The 25,749-nt window shown below is 49.1% G+C and overlaps 1 protein-coding gene and 1 long non-coding RNA gene across 6 annotated transcripts in view; one reads left to right on the plus strand and one right to left on the minus strand.

The window, feature by feature from the left end:
- Window positions 1–336: 336 nt before the first annotated feature.
- Window positions 337–25,749, minus strand: part of SPNS3 (sphingolipid transporter 3 (putative)) — a 41,188-nt gene continuing 15,775 nt past the window's right edge. For 3 of the 5 annotated variants that reach the window (XM_016138803.2, XM_016138804.2, XM_016138802.2), the window contains exons 8-12: window positions 25,446–25,635; window positions 8,283–8,348; window positions 2,041–2,139; window positions 1,727–1,898; window positions 337–733 (exon numbers count right to left, since the gene is read on the minus strand). In XM_016138803.2, coding sequence (XP_015994289.1) covers window positions 645–733; window positions 1,727–1,898; window positions 2,041–2,139; window positions 8,283–8,348; window positions 25,446–25,635 — 616 coding nt within the window. In that variant the 3' untranslated portion in view covers window positions 337–644. Of the gene's footprint in view, window positions 734–1,726; window positions 1,899–2,040; window positions 2,140–5,270; window positions 6,786–8,282; window positions 8,349–25,445; window positions 25,636–25,749 lie in introns of those variants that run through there. The other 2 variants (XM_036223372.1, XM_016138805.2) reach the window with 2 other exon arrangements.
- Window positions 7,829–20,129, plus strand: LOC118603944. Its single transcript, XR_004951483.1, has 4 exons — window positions 7,829–8,522; window positions 8,835–9,438; window positions 14,595–14,665; window positions 18,806–20,129. It is a non-coding gene; the product is annotated as an uncharacterized LOC118603944 (long non-coding RNA).

Consider the following 25,749-nt stretch of genomic DNA (forward strand, 5'->3'; position numbering starts at 1 on the left):
AGTTCCTTAGAACTTGAAGCCACACCCCCACACCAGCACCCTAGTAGAATACCTCCAAGACTATGAATTCAGCTCCCACCTTTTGTTCAGAGGATAAGTTCACACAGAGGCTATCCTGTGCCCCCCTGAGCCTGCAGAGTGGGGAAGCTGAGTCACAGTGGGATGTCCAGGGTTTGGATGCCTAGAGACCCATCTGAGCAGCTACCTCAGTTTCCCCACTTCAGGGGCAGCCCCGCATCCTTGGCCGGGACTGCCCACCTCTTTCTCTCCTGTTTCCACTCCCAGCAGAGGCACCTCAAGGCTATAAATAACATAATAGTCCAAAGGCCAGAAATCCGTGGGTTTGTATTGGCCATACTTTAATCGGGGCCCACCGGTAGCCAGGCTGAGAACTCCAGGCTGGAGGAGCCTCATGCTAGGTGCAGGCACGGGCCCAGGCCTCCCACAGAGGGTGCTGACAGCTCAATTCCCAGTCCAAATGCAGGTACTGCCAGATCTCTAGCTGGGAGCGAAGAAGTGGCAGGTGCAGCAAGCCAGAGTCCCTGAGCAACAGCCAAAGGTGAGCAGAGGCACTGACACTGTGGAAGCCAATGGGAGGGGTGCAGGCAGGGTGAGTGGGACCTCCCTACTGCAGGGCAGGGGGCTCAGGGGCCCTCTGTGGAGGCCTGGGTTCCAGAAAGCAGGCTTTGTCTCTCCATGTCCTTGCTGTCCATGTCCTTGCTGTCTGGCATCCCTATGGGAGGAAAGAAGCTCAGTCAGCCCCAAAGAAGACAGAGGTGCTCTGGGACCAGGCCCGGGCAGTCTGTCAAGAAATCTTCTACCTTCCATTTAAAAAATAAATTCCAGATCCAACCCCTTCCCCCTGCCTTCAATGCCATCACCATGGTCCCAGCCCCACTGCTCTCCCTTGATAGCTGCAGAGCTTCCTATGGTCTCCCTGCTTCAATGCCAAGCTCCTACAGTCTGTTCTCAACACAGCATCCAGAGTGGTGCTTTTGCAGTATAAAACAGATGCCTTGGGACTTTTCACAGTGCTCCCATCTCACTCAGAGTTAAAGTCACACGGTCCCTACAAGGGCTCCCCGAACTCCCCGTATTCCGGCCCCATTCCTGCCACCTTCATCTCTATCCTCTTGCCCCTGCTCCAGCCACACTAGCCTCCTTGCCAGTCCTCAAACACATCAGGTACCTTCCCACCTCAGGGCCTTTGCACTACCTGCTCCCTCTGCAGGAAGCACCTTCCCCAGAGAGCTGCATGTCTCCCTCTCTCACCTCTTCCAAATCTCTGCTTCAGCGTCACCTGTGCAGTAAGGACCTCCCTCATCATCCTTTCAAAAATTGCCCCTACCTGCTCCACTCCACCCACTTTCCTGCTTTATGTCTCTCTGCAGCACTTATCACCTCAAACATACTCTATCTTTTCCTTTTTCTGTTGTTGTCGTTGTTTTTGTTTTGTTTTGTTTATTTTGTTTTGTTTTTTGTTTTTTGTTTTTTGTCTATCTCTGCCTTCTAGAGCACTGGCTCCATGAAGGCTTGGACTTGGCATGCACTCCCCAACATCTGCAACGTTGCCTGCCTGGCACATAACAAGGGCATAATAACTATTTTTGAATGAATGAATAAATAATTGAACACGTAAACTGGCCAGGGGCGCAGGGGGTGGCCAGTGTTCCTTGCTCCTACAGTTTAGCTCTGACGCCAGCATGGGTAAGAGAAGTAGGGGTACCTGTGTCAGGCTGCCTGGCCTGGTCCTGGTCTCCTTCCAGGTGCAGTGCAGCCAGTAGGAAGCAGCCGCCCCCTAGGGCGATGATGAAGGTGCAACACAGAAAGCTCTGCTGAAGACTGAGGAAACGTTGCAGGTAGGAGTCGGGGCGCCTGGCTCGCAGAGCGCTGGAGATCTACAGAGGAGGGAGGCTGGGTCTGCCAGGTCCACCAGGCCAGCCTCTAGGTCTCATCATGTGTAGGTCCCCACCCCCCAGACCTTCCCCATCCCACACATACTAGGGCATGCCTGCAGCCCAGCCACCCACCCAGCCTTACAAGTCCAGTGAGATAGGGGCTGCCAGCGTCTCCCAGGATGTGGCCCACTGTGATCTGAAGCGCCTCCGCTGTCCCTCGGCATCTGGGCACCACCACTGACTGCAAGACACAGGAGCACCAGGGGAACTCCCCAAGTGAGGGCAAAGAGTGGATGCCTCTCATAGCCACCTCCCGCTCCCCATCTGCCAGGACTTGCCTGGAGGTGTGATAGGTTGGCCAAGAAAGTAAGATAAGAGGGAGTCAAGACCCCAATACCTGAAGCCCCACCACCAGAATGCCAGACCCCTCCAAGTCTTAAGAAGTCTCCCCAGTCCCCCAGGACGGGGCTGCCAAGTCCCCTAATGAGGGCTACCCCTCTTGAGGGTTTTCTCTTGAACCAAGTGGGAACCAGGCATGGCTGTGACAACAGTGATGGAGCTGGGGTACCCTAGCTCAGGGACCCAGGAGGCAATAATACAGGCGGGTAGGGTGAAGAGTGGGTACCAAGCCAGGAGTCTACATGTGTGGGCACTGGGTGGGATGGTACAGGCAGCTCTCAGGAAATTCAAACCCCACTGGACAGACACCAAGGCAGGCTTGGTTGGGAGGCCCACATGACTACACGGAAGAGAGTTGGGGGGAGGGTTAGAAATATGAATTCTGGAGGCAGATACTCGGTGTTCCAATCCCAGATCCCCACTCAATAGCTGCGTGACCAGGCCAGGTGCTTCGCCTTCCTGTGCTTCGGTCTCCTCATCCCAAAATGGAAATAAAAACTATACCTACATGGAGGGTAGTGCTCATTATTATTCTTCATCTGGTATCTGGAGGCTTTATGTGGACATCAGACAGAAATAATGCCCCGTGATTCTAGGAGGCAGAATGCTTCCGGGCATTTGAACATGCTGTGCTTTCTGCCTGGCAAGCCTTCCCCTCTCTGGTCCAGTTGGAGCATTCTTATTGGGCCTTCAGGATTGACCTTTAGGTCATCTCCTCTGTGAAGCCTTCCCAGAGTTCGGGGGCCTACCCTGACCTCCCATAGCCCCTGTGTGTGCCCCTAAGTGAACACATGTCCCTCACAATTGGGACTGTTCCCTCTTTGCTTCTTACCCTTACATTATCTTGGCAGCAAAGCTCCTGTCTCATTTCTCTTGGGCTCCCTGGGGCACAGCACGGTACCAGGTACAGAAGGGACTAGCTGAAAGTATGCCAACTAAATAAATCAAGCAGAACTGGGAGACTGGTCCCAGGAGAAACCCTGCCAGAACCCAGGGCTGCAGCAGGAGTAGGTGGGGTGGAGGAAGGGGTTCTAGCAGAAGCCACAGGTCACACAGTCCCTACGGGGCACCCACAGGAGAGCTTCCCACCACAGAGCCTTATCCCCAAGACCTAAATGTCCATAATCTGAGCCCATAATGTCAATAATCAGATAATAATAATGATAGTAATTATTAACATTTATTAAATGCTTCCTGCATGTTTTTATATATCACGTGTATATATATATTTTGTATATCTATTTAACCAAACCATGAGAAAGATACAATTATTATCCACATGTTATAGGTGAGGAAATCTTCCACAGGAAGGGTAACTTGCCCAGAATTGCCCAGCCAGGAAACAGCAGGGCTGCGGGCTTTGATCTCAGGCCTTCTTCCTGCATGGCCTGGCCTTTTGACCACTCTGCTGCTGTGAACAAGGAGGAGACTTTCCAGCAATGTTTATGTGTTTGTTCTAGAAACATTTGGAAAATAGAGAGAAGGCTAAAAAGGGCAAGTTCATCCTTAGCCCTGCAAACAGGTAACTGGCAGGGAGATTGGGAAAGGGCATTAAGGGCAGCGGAGAGTGTGAGCAAAGGTATCCCTTTGTGAGCAGGAGCTGCAGGGGGTTTGTGAGAGGGGCCTTGTGGGTGGGTAGGGCAGAGTGGCAGGAATCACTCCTGTGGGTGACCAGCTAGTCCCAGAGTCACTGGTACTCTTTCCAGGTGGTGAGAGAAGCTGGGCCTCCCACCCGTCACCGCCACCTGCCAACAGGCCTAAGAAGGAACTGACCACAGCTCTGCATCTTCCCTAAGCTCTTCCTTCTCACCCCGTAATGTTGTGATTACTCACTGGTGGTTCTGGGGAAAAGGGCAGGGCCTCCTAGAGGACGGGACCTGAGTGTCTAAAAATGTCCTTTTGGAGCCAGGGCTGTCTGGACCCTCAGAGTAAGATCCAGGCAGGCTGGTTCCATCCTCCCCTCCCAGGAATGCCAACCAGCTGGGCCAACACCAAGCCACTGCTGCCATTGGCAAAAAAGGTAGGTCTCCCCCAGTCTGTTTTGGGTCTGCATTGTGTCTCCACATAGTCAGGGGCCACGACTGGGCCCGCCAGCAGCTGGAGAGCCCACGTGGTAATTTTAGGAGAGGCTTTTGGGTTCCCAAAACTCCAGGCTCGCTCTATTCTGAGACAAAAACACCTCTGTTTTTGACTTTCCCTTCTTAGAAGAGCTATTCCCTTTATAGCCTGGGGCATAACCAGTGCCAACCGAGGGCCTACAGAAAGTCAGAGTGGCAACCACCAGGTGAGACTTCCTGGCAGTCTGCCTCTTGCAATCCCCACTCAGCCCTCACACCCAGACACCCCTGGGAATGCGAGCAGACAGCTACCTGGGAGGCAGAAAGCAGAGCAGGGAAGAATTGAGACAGGGTCAGCAGGAGAAGAGGAGGGTGATAACCCTTCAGGGGGTAGGAAGAAATCTGCTGAGGAGGTGGGGGATGAGCCTGGCAGCTGGATTCCAGAGCCCCAGAGGACAGACCTGGGAGAGGGAGTGAGGTCCCCTTCTGCTCTATTCCCTACTCCTGGGGTGAAGTGAACTGGCTCTGGGGTACCCCAAGTGGAGCCCAGAAAGATAGGAGGGTTGGAAGGCAGGTGAAGACACCATCAATAGGTTTGAGGGAGCAGGGAGCTCAGCCTGGAGAGACGCAAGCTCAAGAGATACAATGTCAACTTTCCAGGAAACACAGCCTTCTGGGGTCCAGCCAGGCTAGAGAGAGTTTGTTAGATCTGAAGTTGTTCCTGGCTGTAATGGAGCCAGATCCTTTCACCAACAGAGTCACCAGGAAACAGGGGCTATCCAGGATTCAGGGAGGAAGCTCGCTGTCAGAGGGTATGTGAATAATGAGATGAACAGTGCTCATCAGAATTTTGCAGAGGGTTCATGGAATGGGGAACTGGCTGTGTCAGACCAGTGGTCTCCAAGTATGCTGAGAAACATCTATATAAGGATCACCTGGTAGCTCATTAGAATTGCAGATCCCTATACCTCAGCATAATCCCACTAAATCAGATTCTGAGGATAGAGAACCTAGCTCATTTGCAATGAGTTCCCCAAACCTGAATCAATAAAGTTTGAGAACCACTGGACCAGAGAGAGCCTCTGAGGTCTCTTCCCCAGAAAGAATCTGGCTTCTCCTACTTGTGGCTAAGTGATCAAAGAGAATAGTGCCTCTGGGACAGGACTGATACGCAGGCCAGAGAGTCCTACACTGACCCCTCAGGCATATGTATGATGAGGGTAGCACAGTGGTTCCCAACCTTTTTGGCACCGGGGGACCGGTGCTCCTATGAGAATTTAATGCCTGATGATCTGAGGTGGAGCTGAGGTTGTAATACTAGCGCTGAGGAGCAGCTGCAAATACTGATGAAGCTGGGCTTGCCTGCCACTCGACTCTTGCCGTAAGGCCTGGTTCTTAACAGGTTGGGAACCCCTGGGATAGCAGATATTAGTTAACTTGTCATTATAAACTGGGAAGCACAATCGAGGGCCTCCTTACTCCCTGGGACCTGCCCGATGAGACTGCCTGTGCCTCAGGAGCAAAAGTAGGCCAGCAGGTGGGACCTTCCTGCACTTCCTGGCAAATCCATGTCCCCACACAGTTCCTGCCCCCACCCTATTCCAGGCTGCTTCCCCCAGCCTCTTAACCCCCCACTCCACATCCTCCTGGCCCCCTCTCCACCTTTCTCTCCTCCCCGCCCCTGGAGGCTACTCCTGCCTCATCTCCTGAAAAGCAACACTAACTCTTGCCAACTCCAGCTCCCATTCTCTCTCTCCTGTCTCCTCAGCACATCTTCCTGTGTGCGTGGTCTATACTGCAAGTCTCCTTCATTCCCTACTCTTTCCTCACCCGGCTCCAAGCTGGAGTCTGCCCCTCCATTCCGCAGCCTGCCCCTCATCTGCATTTTGCCAGAGGCCACTCCCTCCTTGAGTGTCCCCTCTCTGCCAGGGGACTAAGCTCCAAGGGCTGCAAGAACTAGTCTAGCTCCCACCACCAAAGTATCCAAAAGCAATCTTTCATTAAGGGGCTTAAGGAAGGTAGGAAGGAAGGGGGGCATGACATGCCTTCCTAGGGTAGCGGGCCTTGCTAAGCTTTGGAGGTTGGAGGCCTCAGCCAGGGACGGATACCAGGAAGCACCAGGTGGTCTTAATCATGGCCAGCCGGCCCCCTGGGCAGCTCCAGACAGCTCCCCAGCAAAGCTAGATCTTCGAACCAGGGCTGAGTAGCCCCACAACCCACCCCTTCTCCCCAACCTCTGCCCCAAACATACACACAGCTCTATAAAGAGCCTGTTCAGCCAGGTTAATCATTCTTTCAAACACAGACACTGTGGGGGACACAGGCGCGGTCTTCACATATCTGTGAGGCTGTCATGTGGAAAAAGGAGCAGCACAGTGGGGGGCAGGTGGAGGAAGCTGCAGGTGGCAGGTTTCAGCCCCATCTGAATCATCTGAGAAAACAGCTATGTTAGAGTTAGGGGGTAGCTCCCTGTGCCTAAAAGTAGGCAATTCCACTAAAGAAAATGTTTGCCGACACTTTTCCGCTTCCCCATTTACTGAGGGTTTCCTGCAGGCTCTCTCGCTCACCCTGCCAGGCCGGTATGATTAGCCCTTTTTATAGATAAGGAAACTGAGGCCCAAGGCCATTCAGGAGGTCTATAGCCAAGTTTGGGCAGGTGCCCAAGTTTTCTGTCTGGAGAGAGAAGAGAAGACCTGCCAGCCCTGCTGCTGATACACCCACTCAGGACTCCAAAGACAGGGCAGGCCTGTCTGCACCTGCTGAGCCTGGGCCATGGGAAGCGGGCAGAACAGCTAGGTAGGAAGTAAGCATCCAATCACGGTAATATTAAAGCAAGCTTTGTTGGCTAATTAAGTAACTGCTCTTCCCCACACCCCTTTCATACTTAAATTTTAGGACTCTAGGATATCTCTGGGAGATGAAAGATGAGAAAGTAGAAACCTCTGACTAGCTATCAGCAACCTGGCCAGCATTCTCTGTGCTGGTCACAGGGCAAAAGCTTCACACGTATCATTTCATTTCTTCCTCACAATAACCCATCAGGCATTTTCATACCCATTGCCGCATGGGGAAACTGAGGCTCAGAAACACAAAGTGAATCGCCTAGGTCACATAGCTAGTAATTGACAGAAGCAGGGCTGAAATCCAGGTCTGTTTGCTGAATCCAAGTTTGTGCCCCTGCTACACCATCCTTAGGACAGCTCTCAGCCAATTGCCAAACTTCTCTGCTTCCCTTGTGCCCAGCACTGACCTGTGCCAGCCTGCCAAGAGGCAGGAAGAGGGCTCTTGGGGTGCCCCTAGGTCTGAGACTCTGTGTTATTCAAAAGGGCACAGTCCATTAGTGTTCAAAGCCCTTCCCTTCATGTCTCTGAGAAGGAGGCAGGGAGGTTGGACTCTGGACCTAGCGAAGTTATGCGGTCAAGACAGCATCAGGCCTCATTATAGCCTGAGCTGGCTTCCTAGCTTGACATGGGAGCTGGGGCAATCTAGAGTCACCTGGGCTCAGTGGCTATAGCCCTAAAGTCCAGCATGCCCAGACTGGAGGCCAAGGAGCCTGCTTGCTGAGGAGTGTAGTCAAGAAAGGGGGAAGAGGGAGGGAGCCCTGGAGTCAAAAAGCCTGGGCCCTCTTCCTGGCTCTGTGCCTTTGCATGTTGTGTGACCTTGATCCAGGCACCTGCTTTCTCTGAGACTCTATCTGCTCATCTGAAAAATGGGAAGTGATAGTCAGAGGAGAGGCTTGAGAGTGTCAGGGGGCACCTGGTCCAAGACAACTATTCAGTGACCTTGGTTCCCTACCCCATGATCTCTGAAGCCCCTCCCAACCTCTGGGCCACTCAACAGCAGCGGTCCATCCCTGAGCTGAACAGACTTCAGCTCCCACTGCTCAAGAGGCCCCAGGACCAGCCCCCACTCTGACCCCCACACCTACCAGCAGGATGTCAGCAACTACTGCCCAGTTGCAGGACAGAAGCAGCTCCCCAAGGGCCAGGAACACCTGTGGACAAAGGGAGGCCAGGGTGAGGCTCCCAGGACTTCAGTCGCCTACCCCTCCCAGCACCGTCTCTTCCAGCCTGTGGAGAGGGAGACTGACACTCCGCAGAGGAAGGCACCAAGACTTATGGGGTAGACGAGGTCGAGAACTTCGTTTCCAGTTACAGCAGCCTCAAAGGTGGGTAGACAGTCCCATCTGGGCCAGCTGGTAGCCATGATTCGGAGGGTGGTGACAGGCCCCACTCAGGCCTGAGAACGGCACTCTCCCTGATGGATGGCCCCCAGAGTTCAGCTCCTGAGGTCACCTGGGGTGCCCAGGGAGGAGGCAGTCAGGACACCCAGTCCACTTTTAAAGGTAGGGAAACAGACTCTAAGAGGAGAAAAGCCCAGGGACTACTCAGAGCTTACCCATCCCTTCTTTGTATTCCCCTAAGGCTTGATCATACTGATAAGGTGCCTATTGTGTGTCCCCTTCCCCCGCCCTGCCCAGATGTCCACTGGTGACTGAAGGCCACTGCAAGCCTGTCTCTCCCAGCTCCCTGAACCCCCCACCTCATGCCAAAGGATTAGGACAATCCTCATTCCACTTACTCAAGAAGAGTTTAATGAAGCAAGAAGAAAAAATGTCTTATTTCTCCGAGCTTCCAAGAGCTTATTGCTGGAGTGGAATTAGTCATTCCTGAAGTCACGGGGCTGTGCCCTGGGCAGCCGAGGCCCTGACTCCCAAAGGCCCATAGGCACCCAGGGCAGAGAAACCAAAGGACCATTGCCTGCACACCTGTTGCATGCCAACCACGTCCAATCTTGTCACCTGTCTAACCTCTCAGCCATCTTATAAGGCGAATATTATTAAACCCATTTCACAGACGAGGATACTCAGGCCCAAGGTATTATATCAAGCCACTTTCTGGCAAGCCTCCTACCACTGTGGCTGTCCCTTTGAAAGATGAAGAATAGGAGGTCGTGACGGGGAAGACTCTATAGAAATTTCAGCAGCCACAGTGCCCAGTGAGGCTGGCAGGAAGGAAGTCAGAGGAAAGCCCAGGATGAGGAGGGCCTCCAGGTGGAGGTGGCACTGACCAAAGCCTTGAAAGGTAAGTAGGGATCAGGATGGGCTGAGAAAAGCCCCAAGGCCATGCCAGGCAGAGGATCCATGAGAGCAGAGGCAGGGGGGCTGGAATGCACCCACCGTGCTGGTTGGGGCAGAAATATGGTCCCGTGCAATGGAAAAAGAGCAGAACCCACGGAGGAGAAAGAGCAGCTGTGTGTTCTCAGTCTAAGTAGTCCCTGGCCCTCTGCACCCAAACTGTGGAACCCTTAAGGGCAGGGTGGGTAGGCACTCACAGGGGTGGGACTGAGATCTGCTGGCAGGTCAGGTCTCAGGTGGGGCCCAGGCAGGCCACAGACCCACATTCCAGCCTGACAGGATCTGTCACCTCAACTTCCTGAAGCCACATGAAAGCCCAGGCCAGGCTCACACCCACCCTCCCCACACATTCCAGCCACCTCCACCTGGACTGCCAGGCTACTCCCCTCCTTACACCTCCAGCTTGTGGCTGTCCTTCACTCCAAATAGTGGGTAGCAGCCGCTGGAAGCCATGCATTCTGCTGGTGCTGCAGCCTCCCATTCTGTCTCTCCCTGCCCCCCAACACCCACAGGACATACTGAAATACACCTTTTCCTTCCTCCAGCTGGAGCAGGGTGGATCCCGACCCCAAAATAGAGCCGATCAGAGGGAGGCTGCAGCCACAATGGTGCCTTTCAGGCTGAACAAGCCTCCGAAGGATGCCAGATTTCCTAGGACACACCTGGAAACCGGCCTCCAGCCACAAATCCTCATCTCCACAAAGGAGGTGGCTGCTTTGAGGGGCAGAGGGCCTGGCTGGGGAGAGGCCACCTCCCAATCCAGTAATTACAGAGTCTCTTGAGGAGGCTGCTCAAGGAGTGACTCTCCAACAAAGGGGTGTGACCTCCTGGGGAAGACAGGCCCAGCCCCACCCTTCCATGCTGCGGAACCCAGGGGAGGTCACCACCCTCTAGGCCTTGGTTTCCCCAACAGTACAACAATGGAGGTGGCCCAAATGCTCTGCCAGGAATCTCCAGCACCAACAGCCTGTGCTTCTAAAGCTGTGACTCTCACTTGGCCACTACTCATGTTCCCCACAGTGTGTGTGCAAATGAGTCTTAGAGTTCGGAAGCTTCCGTGACCGATTCAGACTTAGTTCCTCAATTAAATAACTGAACAAACTAACTAAAAGAGCCGTGGGTGAGATAAAGTCACCATGAAGAATTTATCTGACTGTTTCTAGCTACTCCTGCATGGGTGACTCAGTGCCACAGTGCCAGGCACCTCCTGGACACCCTCTCTTGAACTATTATAGGCACCTCTCACTGACCAGATCCCCAAATTCATTCTCTCCTCCTATCCTCCCATGTCACTGTTCTAACCCAGTGTAGCGAAGCCAGCCAGGACACAAGCCCCAGACTGGCCTGGACCAGCAGGCTGCCGAAGCTGCTTCTCTGAGAAAGCTTGTTGTAGGCCATCGCTCAGGCCAGAGGGGGACGTAAGGGGCTCTTACGTTACTAGTTCACCCTCGCTGCCCTCCAGTCAGTGAATCCTGTCCATTCTGTATCCTAAATGTCCTCCTATCTGCCCATTCCTCCTGTCTGCTGTTGGTCTGGTCCAGGCCACCCCTTCTCTCTCCTCCTTACCAGTTTCCCAGGCTCCACCACCCTCACACCCACTGTAGCCCTGGAGGGGACTTCCAAAAGGGAAATCTGACTCTGCCCTTATCCCCTTAGCGCCTGTGCATGCTTCTCTGAACCCTGAATTAGTCCCCCTGGGTGATAGGGCCTGGGAATGCTGCCTGGAGCCTGAGAAATGTGGAGCCCCTCGGCCCTTGGCCTTTTCCATTTCACACTCAAGAGGATTTCCTCTTTAAGCTGGGGCAATGATGATGAATGTCCCTGGCCTTAGTCACAGAGGAAGGCACATATACACACACCCGCTCACACTGTAATACAGGCACACACTCACGTACACACGCAGTCACACAAGCATACACAGACATGTGCGTATGCAAAACCTCACGCATGTGTACACAAGCTTCAACATGTGCACACTCATACATATGCACACATACATGGACACTCGTAACATGGAAACATACAGAAAACACACACCACAGTACATGCAAATGAAAGTAACATGGATGACAGTTGAAATATTAAAAGTGTGAGAAAAGTACCAACCAAACAGGTGGTGGCTGTAAACACTGGTACACGCTTACTGGGGTGAACTTGCTGAAGAGCAGCCTAGCATGTATATCTGTAAGCTTGTGGTCTCATGATACAGACAGCAAGTTATATACACACAATCACACAGGTACACACAGGTACGCATGTATACAAACATGCTTATGCCCTCACATTCATGCACATGGACCTGCATACCCTCATGCCTTCACACACATACATATTCACAACTCCCCTCCAGTACACCTGCATGCACAGCAAGGCAGTGGGAGGGAGTAGGAGGAAAGATGGGGCCCTGCCCAGAGAAGGCTCAGTCTCTATGGGGTGGTGGGGGTGGTGTCTTCACCTTGGTCCATCTCGGTCTTCCCATTGGGCAGTAACTGATCTCTGACCTTCAAAAAATGGATTCTAAGCCCCCCAGGAAGGAAGAAAGCAAATATCCCCCATGGGCCCATAGAGACTAGGGCAGAGCTAAGACTCAGTCCTCCCTTTATACAGATCAGCTCCTTGCCCTGTATGACTGAGCAGGTCAAGACACAGGTCCGAGCAGACTGGCTGCCAGCAAGCTGCCAACTGGCTGGCACACTTTACCCCCAGGCCTGCCAACCTGTAATCGCAGAGACTGGCTTCAGGGCACAAGAGCACCACCTGTTTCTCAGGGGCCAGCAATAACCTGGCAGCCTGGTAGGCAGGCAGGTGGGGAGTGAGGAAATGAAGAAGCAGAGCTCTGGTGTCCTCCTAAAGAATTCAGCAGAGATTGTGGGCTTTCTGGGTGGGCTCTGCTGTCCATCCAAGAGGAGACAGCTGCCGCGTCATGGCAGGGAGGCGGGGCCCTCAAAGGAAGGTCAGGTGGGCCTTTCTCAGTCCTTCAGAGGCAGCCCATGGCAAGTCTGGCTACTTGAACTCAAGATGCGAAAGAAAAATGGCTTATTCAAGAAGTCTCCCAAGGGCTAAGTTATAGAAAAGCCCCTCCAGAGCTGGGGCACCTGCATAGTCACGCTGTCTGCCAACTACCCCACCCCCCCGTGCTACCACCACCACAGGCTAGAGAGCAGACCTCACAGCCATCCCCAGAATCCTTTGCTGACCCTGACTACAGCTATAGTGGGCACAGATCCTGGCTGATCCTGGCAACCACCTCGCAAGGCTCCCCTGTGGGCACCAGGCTGATAAGATATTGGTCCTTGCCCAGGAGTCTTTAAGGATAAGAAGGGCAGCATACCCTCCTGTGTGTAAAGGCCTTAGTGACAGCCAGGCTATCTCTGCTCTGTGTAGTGGTGGCCACATCTCTCCTTGGGCAAGTAGGGAACTCAGAGTCATGATCGAGTTTGGGCTAGAAGGGGCCTTAAAGACCATCGGGGGCAACTCTTATGTAAAGATGGAGAATTGAAATTGCAACATAGACTTCCCTTCCCTCAAAAAGTAAAAAATATTAAGTTGGGGAAAAAAATTGTTTTTCACCAAAGAACAGAACAAAACCTAATGAGATATACATTAAATATTGACAGCCAAGGGGGGGGACAGACAATTCTGCAGTGGAGTACAGAATATAGCCATTCTCAGCTCCCCTCTCCAAAACTATTCCCACTTAATTCCCACTCTTGATCAAGAACCAGTGGGAAAGCTATTAGGGGAAAATGGGTAAAAGTGGAGAAAGTAAATAATGGCTCTGCTTACTGACTCCACTCAAGGGCAGAGCACAGCCCCCATCCCAGAAGGGGAGTATACCCAGTAATTAAATGGAATGAACCCTGTGGTAGAGGATTTACCTAAATCCTGGAAGAGAGAACAGAGCCCGAGTGTTGAAACAAAGACTCCTCACTGCCTCACCTGAGCCCTGCAATTCCCTCACGCAACAGAAAACCTAATGCTCAAGTTTAGAACAGAATAGTCACAAAGAAGAGAATAGTCACAAAGAAGGCTGGAAGAAAGTCAAAAACAAAGGGTCACCCACACTATACCAAAGCAAATTCAGTATCTGAGCAGAGTTGCCCATGCCCAGGCTAAGGGAAAGCATTCAGTAAACACAGGGAAGAACTCGAGGGAGAGGGAGGTGGGAAATGGAAAGGAAGAGAAGGGAGGGAGAGGGAGAAAAAGGGAGGGAAGGAAGAGAAAGAAAGGGAAAACAGAACAAAAGAAAACGAAAGAAAAGAAGGGCAAGAGGGAGGGAAGGAATGAAAGGGCAAGGAAGAGAAGGTAGGAAGGAAAAAAGGAAATCAAGAAGGAAGGAAGGGGAGGAAAAGAAAGGGAGAGAAAAAGAGATAAAGGAAATTCCTTATAATTGCTTTAAACTATATTGAATATTAATTCAACCAAGAAAGAGCTCAAAGATGAGATGAGTCACCACAGCATGAGATACAAAGGGATATCACAGACAGACTTAAGGAAATAAATGGGGAGTGGGGCAAAACAACTAACATTATTACAGAACTAATAAATCATAAACAGCTAGAAACAGAATAGACATCAATAAACATAGACTTACTGATATAGAGAAAAGGCTTAATATAATCTCTCTGGCTGATGATTTTTAAAAACACAAAGAGAAGGCAACATTTAGAGAGAAATAAATGATATGGAAGACAGAAAAAGATGATCATGGCTGGGACTAACATACAGCAAGCGAGGCACATAAGGCACCAGATTTAAGAGGTGCTCATTCTCAGGGTTACACAAGTGCAGGGTTGGTACTTGAGAGTGAGAGCCCCCTTAAATTGTGTGCCCTCAATGCCTCACTTGCCTTACCCTAGTCCCAGCTCTGAAGATGACTCAACCCAAACAAAACTCAACAAATAAATAAACATTCCAAGAGATAAAATGGGTAAAAAGGATACTCAGTACTGATTCTGAAGACATGAAGAACACTGTTAGGAAGAGATTTTGATATAATATAAAATATTTTGCATTGAACCACAGCCTAGTTGTGGCAAGCATCTTCCAACATGGCTCCAGAGATCCCTGCCTCTTATATTTTCATCTTTGCCTTGATTGCAGCCTTCGAGAGACCATAAAGCAGAGGACTCAGCTAAGCTATGCCTGGATTCCTAACCAAGAGAAACTGAGAGGTAATAAATGTGTGTTGTCTTAAATGGCTAAATTTTGGGGTGATTTGTCACACAGCAAGAGATAACTAATACCCTAGCTAAACTATTGAATTTCAAGAATGAATAATGAAATTTTCAGGTATCCAGATGGAAAGGTGAATCAACTTCAAGGATTTTTAAAAAATCAAGTTAACTTTATTTTCCATAGCAATATTTAATGCCAAAAGACAACAAAGTAAATGTTTGCAAAGTAATGAGAGAAAGAAAATGTGAGCCAAGAATATTATATCCAGTTAGATGTTGTTCAAATAAAGAGTCCAAGAGAAGACAATCTCAAATATAAATGAACCAGAGGAATGCAATCTTTCTAGCCTTTTGAGGCGTGGAGGTAGGGTACAGGATGGATAAAAACTACTTAGCCACAAAATCTATCCAGTTAGAAGTTGAAGCAAAATAAAAAACTCAGAAATGGAAGGTTTATGTAAACATACTGATAATGAGCATTGACTCTATTTAAATCTGGGACTACTGTCAAACAAATATAAGGATTATCCTTAGAAAACAGACTGAGTGTTACAAATCTAGAAGAAGTAAAACTAATAATATAACTAACAAAAATCAGGAGATTGGGAAGAGAAGAAGGAAGCAGTATAAAAATGCTGGTGTTCTCTTTCATAGTTGGGATTCATCCGTAATTCCAAAATTATAAAATTAATGTGAAATTGAATAATCCCTTTGATTTCACTTCAGTTTATTCATGTAAATTCACATAAATTAATTAAACATTATATGATTCCATTTATATAAAATATCCAGAATAGATAGAAATTAGATTAGTGGTTACCTATGGCTGGGGTAGAGTCAGGTTGGAGAGAAATGGGGAGTGACTGGTAATGGATATGAAGTTTCTTTCTGAGGTGATGAAAATGTTCTAAAAGTGATATGGTGATGACTGCACAACTCTGTGAATGTACTAAAAACTACTGAATTCTACACTTTAATGGGTGAATTGTATGGTATGTAGATTACATCTCAATAAATCCATTTTAAAAATCACAGTACCATATGACCCCAGTTTAATAAAAATATTTCTAAAAACATAAATCTGTGTATATATACAGAGAGACACATTTAGAATGAGGGTCACCTAATAAAATAACAAAAGTGGAAGCAAACAGGCCAAAATGTTAAGAGTAGTTAATTCTGGAGGACAAGAATATGGATAATTGCCATTTTCTTCTTTGTGCTTTCCTGCTTTTGCTTTTGTTTTATAAATTTCTCCCAAATAAAAATGTGAAGGTCATTTGACATAGAGTGGTTGATTGATTTCTTGGCCCCAACTCTTGACTTCACTGTAGTAACATGATGTATCCACAGCCTTGACACGTGGAGTGCCCTGGAGCTTGATCCTTGGTCCTCTTCTCGTCTCTATCCATGCTCACTCCCTTGATGATCTCATTCAGTCTCGTGGCTTTAAATAATTCCCCTAGACCTCTCTCCTGAACTCCAGACTCATATATATCCAACTGCCTCTTAACATTTCCAGTTGAATACTCTAAGAGGCATCTCAAATTTAACATCTAAAATTGAACTCCCAATCCCATTCCCTCCACAAAGAGAAAAAAAAAATTTTTTTTTTAAACTCTGCACTTATTTCACTCTTCTCCATCTCAGTAAATGCCAATTCCATGCTTCCGGTTGTCCAGGCCAAAACCCCTGGAGTCACCCCGGATTCCTCCTTCTCTCTTGTACTCCACACCCAATCCATCAGGAAATCCTGTTGATTCTCCTTCCAAAATATACGCCAAATCCGCCATTCCTCCACACTTCCTCCATAACTACCCTGGTCTCAGCCACAACCATCTCTTGCCTATATTATTAGAAGACCTAATTTGTTCCCCTGTTTCTGTCTTTATCCTCTTTCATTCTATTATCAAAGTAACAGCCAGAGAGACCCCGTTAAACCATGTAGTAGATGTTACAGATTGGTCCCCATTTAATCATGCTTCTTAATACTCGCACTCTTGGATAGTCCCCTCCCATGGTGAAACTGGGCTGGCTTTAAGCCTTGCTTTGACTAATAAAATAAGATGGAAGTGATGCTGTGCTCTTCCAGGACTAGGCCTTAAGAGACTTTGCAGCTTCCACTTTTGCTTTCTTAAGATGCTGCCCTGAGACTGCAACATAAGAAGTCCGTCTAATCTAGTGGAGGATGAGAGGCTAAGTGGAGGAGAACCAAAGGGCCCCAGCCAACAGCCAGACATGAGTAAGGCCAGGATGAATGCTGAAGCCCAGCCAGTCATCCAAGGGAGGGCAGCCACTTGAGTGAGCACAGGCGAAACCAGCAGAGGAACTATATGGCCAATCCATAGAACCACAAGAAATGGTATCGTTGTTTTAAGTCACTAAGTTTTAGGGTGATTTGTCACACAGTAACAGGTATCTGATATAAACCATAAGTCTGATCATTTCATGTCTGGGCTAGACATCCTCTAATGGCTTCTCATTTCACTTAAACTCGAAGCCAAAGTCACTGTAAGTACAGGGTTTTACACAATCTGCATCCCCACTGCCATTACCTCTGACCTCATCTCTGCTCTTTCCTGGCTCACCCCATTCCAATCACATTTCCTCAAACTCACCAGCCATGCTTTCCCCTCTCAGGGCCTTTGCACTTGCTGTGCCCTCTGCATGGAATGCTCTTCCCCATCCACCCACATACCTCCTCGGTCACTCCCTCACCTGCTTCAGGTTGCCACTGAAATGTCACTATCTCAGTGAAGCCTCTCTGACCACCTTGCACTGCCTCTGTCCCTCTTCTCGTCCCCTTTCCCTGCTCTGTTATTCTCCACAGAGTTCATCCCCATCTAACATACCACTTATTTACATGCTTATTTTACTACATACATATTCTTGCTTGTTTTGTTCAATGTTGTATCCGCAAAGCCTAGAAAAGAGCCTAGCACACTGGAGGTCCTTGAGAAGTACTTGATAAGAGTGAACACTGCTGCCCATCCAGCCATCTCACCATGGTCTTGGCTTTGCCCCTCAAGGCCTCTGCTCCCAGCCCATGACGCACAGCAGGGGTTTGAGGATGAAGACTCAACCCCCAGTTTTCTCACCTGTGAAACCAAAAGAGCAGCACAGAACTAGAGACCTGCCCAAGGAGAGGGTGGCCCACACTTGCGGGGGCTTCATGGCCACATTTTATGTGCCCAGACTCTCCTCCCCACAATGTCGGATGTCAGCAAGACCTAGACCACAGTGGACGAGGAGCCCTTGGGGCACTATGACAGATTGTATTTACCCAAAATGGCCACTGCAATATTTCCACATGCTCTTCCAGATCACTGCTAGTCCCCATCAAAAGATTTAATCCATTTTCTCTCACCTCGAATCTGAGCAAGGAATTGTGGCTCAAGCAAAGAACAGAATGCCATGAAAGTGATGCTGTGCCACTTTCGAGGGCCAGTCATAGAAGAGACAATATGGTTTCATCTGGCTCTCTCTCTCAGGATGCTAGTCCTTAAAACCTAGCCCAAAGTTGTGAGGAAACCTAGGCCACATGGAAAGGCCACAAGCAGGTGTCTCAGCCAATAGCCCCAGCAAAGTTCTCAGCCGATAGCCAGCATCAATCTCTGATAGCCCCCGGCCTTTGGTGATCCAACTCCACCCCCATCCTGCTTAGTTAACCCCAAGTTAAAAGAGATAAGCTATCCCACCTCCTAACCTTGCCCAAACTGCAACTTCATGAGCAAAATAAATGTTTTTGCTGTTTTAAACCACTAAGTTTCATTATATATCCATAGCAATTAAAACAAGCACTGGCAAAGTTCATTTAGCTCTTTAAGAAAACCAAGAGGCAAATACTAGCACTCCCATTTCATAGCTGAGAAAATTGAGGCACAGCGGGCCCAAGATCTTGTTCTAGCTCACACAGCAATTAAGTGAAAAAGCAGGAACGATGTCTGGTTCTTGCAGATGCCTCAGTGCAGGCTCATTCCCATCCCCCAACTCCTGCTCCTCCACCTAGACCACCATGCCCACCAGAGAGAGCGTGCCAGGGTTCAGCCACGTCCTCCAGCCACCAGGCCAGCAACGGTGGAACCCCTGCATTGGGCTCAGTCCATTCTCTGAGTACAAACCCTTTCTCCTCTGAAGGGCAGCCACTTCAGGAAGAATGCCAAGGAAGAGAGTGTGAGCCAAGACCTGCTGTGTGTGTCTGGATCCCAATTAACAGCTGAGAAGCTCACTTCCCCTGCCAAGGGGACTGGAAGAAAGGAAGAGATGCTACCTTCTGCTCCTGCAGGTGGACCACAGGACATGGGCTCCCCCAGGGAAGACCTCAGACCAGACTTTATATGCTCGGGAAACCTTACTGCCATGAAACGTACAACATGAGTTGGCCCCTACTTCAGGAAATTTGGGGACAAACACATGCCACCAAAAAACCCTCCTTCCCACACAATGCAACTACAGTCACAAAAGCAGTGGAAGTAAAACTTCACTCAGTTGCAGACACACATGTGCACACCCATCCCATACAATTATCCATATGCCCTGATACACATATATGTGTTTGCTCATGTACATACATGTATACAAATCAGCACACATATACATACTTGTAGACCCTGTGTATGTATAGAATGAATATACATGTATATGAAATATACATAAAGTATGACAATACAGGTATACAGAAATATGTGGACACACATAAGCACACTTATCTCCACTCATATTCACAAACCTAAATATAGTCACACTCGAGTGCATGCACACACTACCACACATACCCACATTCCCATGGGCCCTTCCCAAGAAGATCTTGGGGCCCATTATTTTCCCCAAGACTCACAGAGGTAGTGCAGGAAGAACTTTGGTTCCTGGAATCTGAGAAGGAGAAGGGACAAATGAATGGATGGAAGAAGCTCAAGTGACTCTTCCTATTCTGAAGCTCATCATAAGCCAGTTCCTCAGGCCGTTTTGACACCCTTTCTGAGGCTGACCCTTCTAGGTCCCCCAAACTTCATGACATCCTTCATGATGAACTGCAGCCAGTTCCCACCCAGTGAAGTTTTAGGAGTGATGTCACGTCCCTTGGACTCCAGAGTCCTCTATCCAACTCTCCACTACACCATCACTTGGATATTGACTTCCTATCACAAATTCAGAATGTACAAAACCAAGCCTGTTGACCTTCCGAAAAAAAATCTACTGCTCCTGCCCATTTTGCTATCTCAGTTAATAGTGTCTCCCTCCTTCCAGTTGCTCGGGCTGATATCTTAGAACTCACCTTTGATTCTTATTTCTTACACACCACACTGAATCCATCAGGAAATTCTGATAGCTCTACCTTCAAAATATATCTTTAATCCAACTACCTCTTACCACCTCCACTGCTACCACTCTGGACCACACCTCATAGTTTCTCACCTGGATTAGGGCAGTATCTAATTCTTCTCTCTACTTCTGCCGTTGCTTCCCAACAGAGAAACCAGAATGATTCTATTAAACATGAGCCAATAATAGAAAAAGGATAGAGAAAATCAATAAAACCAAATGTTGGCAGCAAAACTGATAAATGTTTAGTTAAGCTGGCTAAGAAAAAAAGGAGTGAAAACTCAAATTTCTAAAATTAAGAACTAAAGAGGGAACATTATTACCAACCCTACAGAAATTAAAAGGAATATGAGGAATTACTAAGAACAAGTGTATACCAACAAGTTCGATAACCTAAATAAAATGTACTAATTCCTAGAAAGACCAAAATCACCAAAACTGACTTAAAAAAGAAATAAAAAGTCTTAATTAACCTATGACAAGTAAATATTGAGTCAGTGATCAAAAAACTTCCCACAAACAAAATCTAGAACCAGATGGCTTCACTAATGGATTCTAACAAACATCTAAAGATGGATTAACACAGTCCTTTATAAACTCTTCCAAAAAAAATAGAAGAGGAAGAAACACTTGTCAACTCACTCTGTGAGGCCACTACCCTAATACCAAAAGTAGACAAAGACACCACAAGAAAACTATAGACCAATATTTCTTATGAATATAGATGTAAAAATCCTCCACAAAATACTAGCAAGCCAAATTCAACAACACATAAAAGTGATTATACCACTGTCTCTCAGTGTCCATGGAGAATAGGTTCCAGGACCCCTAACAGATACCAAAATCTGAGGATGCTCAAGTCCCTTATATATAATGGCACAGCATTTGCTTATAACCTATGTACATCCTCCCATATACTTTACATCATCTCCAGATCACATATAATACCTAATATAATGGAAATGCTATGTAGATAGTTGTTATACTGTATTGTTTAGGGAATAGAGATCCAGACAAATCCATACATGATCAGTATAGATGCAACCATTGTAGGCCTGACTGCATAGTACACATCAGCAACAATGTAACTTTTTATTTCCAAATATTTTATATCCACGATTGGCTGAATTCATAGATATGGAACCCGTGGATACAAAGGGCCAACTGCACACCATGGCCAAGAGAGGATTCACTCTGGGAATGCAAAGTTTGTTAAACACAAATATCAATCAATATAATATACCACATTAATAGAATAAAGAACAAACCACAAGATCATCTCAATAGATGGAGAAGACATAAGCCAGATCTTCCATTCCTGAGCACAAAAACCTGTCTCACTCTCAGCAAAAGCCAATTTCACCTGCAGCCCACAAGGCCCTACATGACCTTGCCCTATCACCTTTTTATCTTCATCTCCCTCTCTCCTTTTACTCTCTCCACACAAACCACAGTCCTTGCTATTCTTTGAATCCGCCAGGTACACTCCTGCCTCAGGGTCTTTACAGTTGCTGTTCCTTCCACCTAGAAAACTTCCCCTGAACAGCCATATAATTCACTCCTTCACCTCTTAGCAGTCTTTTCTCAACAACCACCTTCTTAGTGAAGCCTCTCTGGTTACACTATATAAAATTGCAGCCGTCTCCCTGCAATCCCACACAATCCCCTTCTCCCTTCTCCACTCTAAGAATTTATTGTCATCTGAACTATTGTGCTTTACTTGTATATCTTGCCTGTTATCTGTTTCCCCCAACTAGAGTGTAAGCTCCCTAAAGACAGAAGTATTTTAGTCTATTTTATCCATTGCTATATCCACAGCATTTTAACTAGCATGTCACTTTCAATAAATATTTGTCAAATAAATAAATGAGTGCAAATAGCTGGTCATTTGACCATTCACTCAGCAAGCAGTGATTACCCCCACCCAACCCCAAGTTCCTGACACTGTTCTTCTGGCTGGAGTGCTAAGGAAGATTGGAATTAGCCTGGACCCTGCTGGGAGAGGGGTCAGAACGTAAGTGACTATAACCCAAGGAAGGCAATGCTGAAGAGTATCAAGGATGAGGAGAAAGGGTCAGGCCTAGCAATCAGGGAAGGCTCCATGGAGAGATGGAGCTCAAACCAGCCCTCGATGGCCCCAAATGATTCGGGCATATGGAGAAGGGGTGGGAGTGGAGGGAACAGAGGGAGGGCCCAGATATGGGAAGCATGGGGCATGTCCTGGGAATCAGAAAGGGACCTGCATGGCAGGTCTGCATGAGGAGGATTAAGGCTACTAAGGTTATCAGGGCAGTTCATAAGGGGCTTGGAATGCCAGGATGAGGAGTTCAACTTAGTTCCAGAGGTGCCAGGGAGCTTTTCAAGGCTTTGGAACAGGGAAGATCCATGGATCACTCGGGCAGTGTGGGAAGAAGAGATTGTGATGGATGAGCAAGAAGGCAAGGAGACCAGGAAGGTGGCTCCAGAATAGTCCTGGAGAGAGATGGCAAGGCATGAGCCAGGAAAGGACAGAGGGGACCGAAAGAAGAGAGAAAGTTTGAAAGTATTTAGGGTTTTATGATGATGTTGAGGGGAGGGAGAGGTAAGGAACCGGAGCCTGAATCTCAAGTCAGAACATCCGGGCGGACCTCAGAGGCACAGACAGAGCCATGGAGGCAGGTATCTGGTCGGAAGGTCCAGAAGGAACCACACCACTTCTGGAAGGCTGGAATTCTGGCTGCGGGGGCTCAGCATTGCTGGGCACCATGCCAGGGCCATACACAAGCCACAGGAAGGAACAGCTTCCCAGCACCAAAAAACCAATGCATCCTGGCTCTGCCCACTTTCCTGCCCCTCACCTCTCACCCCCGGGGCAAGCCTAGAGAAGAGTTTCTCTAGCGGGCTTTGCCAGCCAAGACACAATGTCATTTCTGGATGAGCCATCCAGCTCTGGAAATGTGCCAAGCTGTAGGAGGGGGGACAGCTGTGTTCCCAAACATAGCCAAGGAGCCACCTCCCAGAGCCAACCAAGACAGTGGCAGAAGCAGAGCTGGCAGGGGGTTCACCAGCCCAGCCAATGCAGGGACAGGCCTTTGACAGGGCCTCCATCTGCCTGGGGCCTCAGCCTGTATGCAAGGTCAGGCCCAGTCAGACCCCACCAGCTGGAGCTGATGGTGCCGATCACAATTCTGCTACCTCAGCCAATAAGCATTAAGGCATTTATTGGCACCTAAAGTATATAGGCTGTTTCTCTCCCACAGGGGTGGCAAAGATCAGTGCATCATGAAGGACACGGACTTGATAGTCCACGGGGCTAAATTTGAGTTTTGCGTGTCCCACTATTTGTGTCACTATCTCTGGGCCTCGGTTTTCTAATCTATCAAGCAGGCATGAGAAAAACTCTTCCCCATGAGGGCATCATAAAGGCGGAATAAAAGCAGGTAAAGTGTGCTCTCCAGGAACTTCAGCAGAAGCCCAACCAACACTGAGGACTTGTTCTTAAGAGAGGTTGCAGACACACCCTTGGGGCTTAGAGAAAGAAATGAAACTGTTTGGTGTGGCCTCCAGCTTATATAGAAAGCTGGAGACTCAGGCTGGGGATGGTTTTTTGAAAAGGGAAAAAGCTGAGTGAGGGGCCTCTGGTGACCCACCCACAGATAGGGCGGTGCCTGCTAGGAGGGAGACTGACCTTTCTCCTTGGCTAAACACCAATGAAATGCTGACCATCCTGCACCAGGGCCACCCAAGGGGCACCCACAAAGGGCACCCTAAGGCCATCTTGGAGCATATCGCCTAGTATTCAGAAAGTATGGACCCTTGGGCCCAAGGGGAGGCTGAGGGCAGGAATGGCAGAGGGAGCAGCCTACAGTGTCAGGGTGAGGAGAGACGGCAGGAGTCGGGGCAGCTGTGCTTCCTGAGCTCATCCAAGAGGTTAAACAGACACTAGAGAGGAGACAGGCTTGAGGGTCATGAGAGGGGAACCCCACAGGGGATCTGTCTGGGGCCACAGGGTCTAGCAGGAAGGTATAGAAGCCCAACATCTGAAGAGGAGCAGGGAAGAAGATGTGAGAGGACAGAAATGCCAATGTCATCTGCATCAAAGAACTAAGCAATGTAAAAGCCAAGGCCAGAGGCCCAAAAAACTCACAAAAGTGGCCTCAAGAGAGGAGTCAGCCAGCATCTGGGCATCTGCCACATGGAGGGTGCTGATAGTCAGCAAAACAACTGCGGATACAGGTGATACTTGGCCCATTTTTCCGGCCATCCTTCCTGGCCTGCCCAACCCTAGAGGGGTCAGGATCTCCAGGGAGGGGCAGTGCTGGGGATGAGGGACCGAGATGGAACAAGGAGGACAGAACTAACTAAAGCTCCCCCTCTCCCCAATGCAGTTTTATAGGCCTGGATAGAAGCTTTACTGGGAAATCGTTCCAAAGTTTTGATTTCAATGGGACCAGCTGTGTAGTTCACGAATGTGACTGGAAAAGCTATGGGATCTGGTCACAGATGGGGGACACGCCCAAACTGATAGAACATTAAAGCTGTTGTTGATTTGCTTTGAGTCCAGTCTGTTCACTGAACTCTGCACACACATGAGGGGGCATCTGTGTCCACAGTGGTGGGTCCCCAGGGCCTTGGGACTGGGGAAGGGGAAAGGGAAGGGGAAGGGAAGGGGACTCGAACCCTTCTGGCCGAGGCTAGGCTGACACCATCTTCCCAGAATCAGTGGCACCTTCCAAGTGGGTAGGACAGTAAGGGCTGGGGCTTTGGGGAGCCAGGGACACTGTTGCACACGTGTCTGTCTATATGTGGATACAGCCCCACCGTATACCATGGTGCCTGATGGAACCCAAACACGTGCTGAGCCCGTGGGAAAGGTGAATTCTGTGAGCAGACAGTAGTCTGGAAAGGGTTTTGGAGAAGGTGCCTTTGAGTTGGGTCTTGCAGAAGAAGGATTTCAGGAGGCTTCCAAGAGAGATGAAGTGTCCCTGGCAGGAAAAGGCTGAGAGATATGAGTGCCTATCAGAATGTGAGGCACATGAAGGGATGAGTGGGCTATGGATCTGAAAGACATGATATTATCACGATTGTCACCTTTAATGTAGTATCTGCACTGGCTATGGCCTCACTTTCCTCATCTGTAACTTGGAAAGAATCACCTTGTTTTTTCTTGGACTCACAACATGTCCTAGGAATAAGTGAGTCCCATTATCTCTAATCAAAGCATCAACCAGGAGCTCAGAGGACACACTTTAGAGTTGGAAAAGCTTAGGCTCAAGTCCCAGTTCCGCCCCTTCTTAGCTGTGTAACTCTTGGAAAGGCCTTGGTTTACTCATCTGTAAAATGGGGATAATAAGCTCCACCTGGCAGGAGTGATACCCAGGATGTAAGCAAAGGCCCGGCACAGTGTAAGCCAGTATGAAACAGGAGCTCCCTACCCACCTCACCCCACCCCACCTCTGAAGGGGCTCTCACTTACATAGGAAGCCAGGAAGGTGGTCGGGGCCAGGATGAGAGCCAAGTAGAGGCAGGGGGCTGCAGCAAGCAGGCTAGAGGCACAGATGAGGGGCTCAGCCCGTGGGTTGACTTTCTTGTATCTCCTTGAGGCCTCTGCTCCCAGGACAACTCCAATGATGCCAGTCATAACAGTCAGCGCCCCAAAAATCAGGCTGATGTGAATGAGCAAAGAGGGGTTGGTCAGTGGGTACGGTCAGGATAAGGGTCCAGATGCTTGTCCCTGTGCATGATCTGCTACCCACAGGGCATGTGGCTGTGGGCTCCTT

Source organism: Rousettus aegyptiacus, unplaced genomic scaffold, assembly GCF_014176215.1.
Source record: "Rousettus aegyptiacus isolate mRouAeg1 unplaced genomic scaffold, mRouAeg1.p scaffold_m13_p_6, whole genome shotgun sequence".
Lineage (NCBI taxonomy): Eukaryota > Metazoa > Chordata > Mammalia > Chiroptera > Pteropodidae > Rousettus > Rousettus aegyptiacus.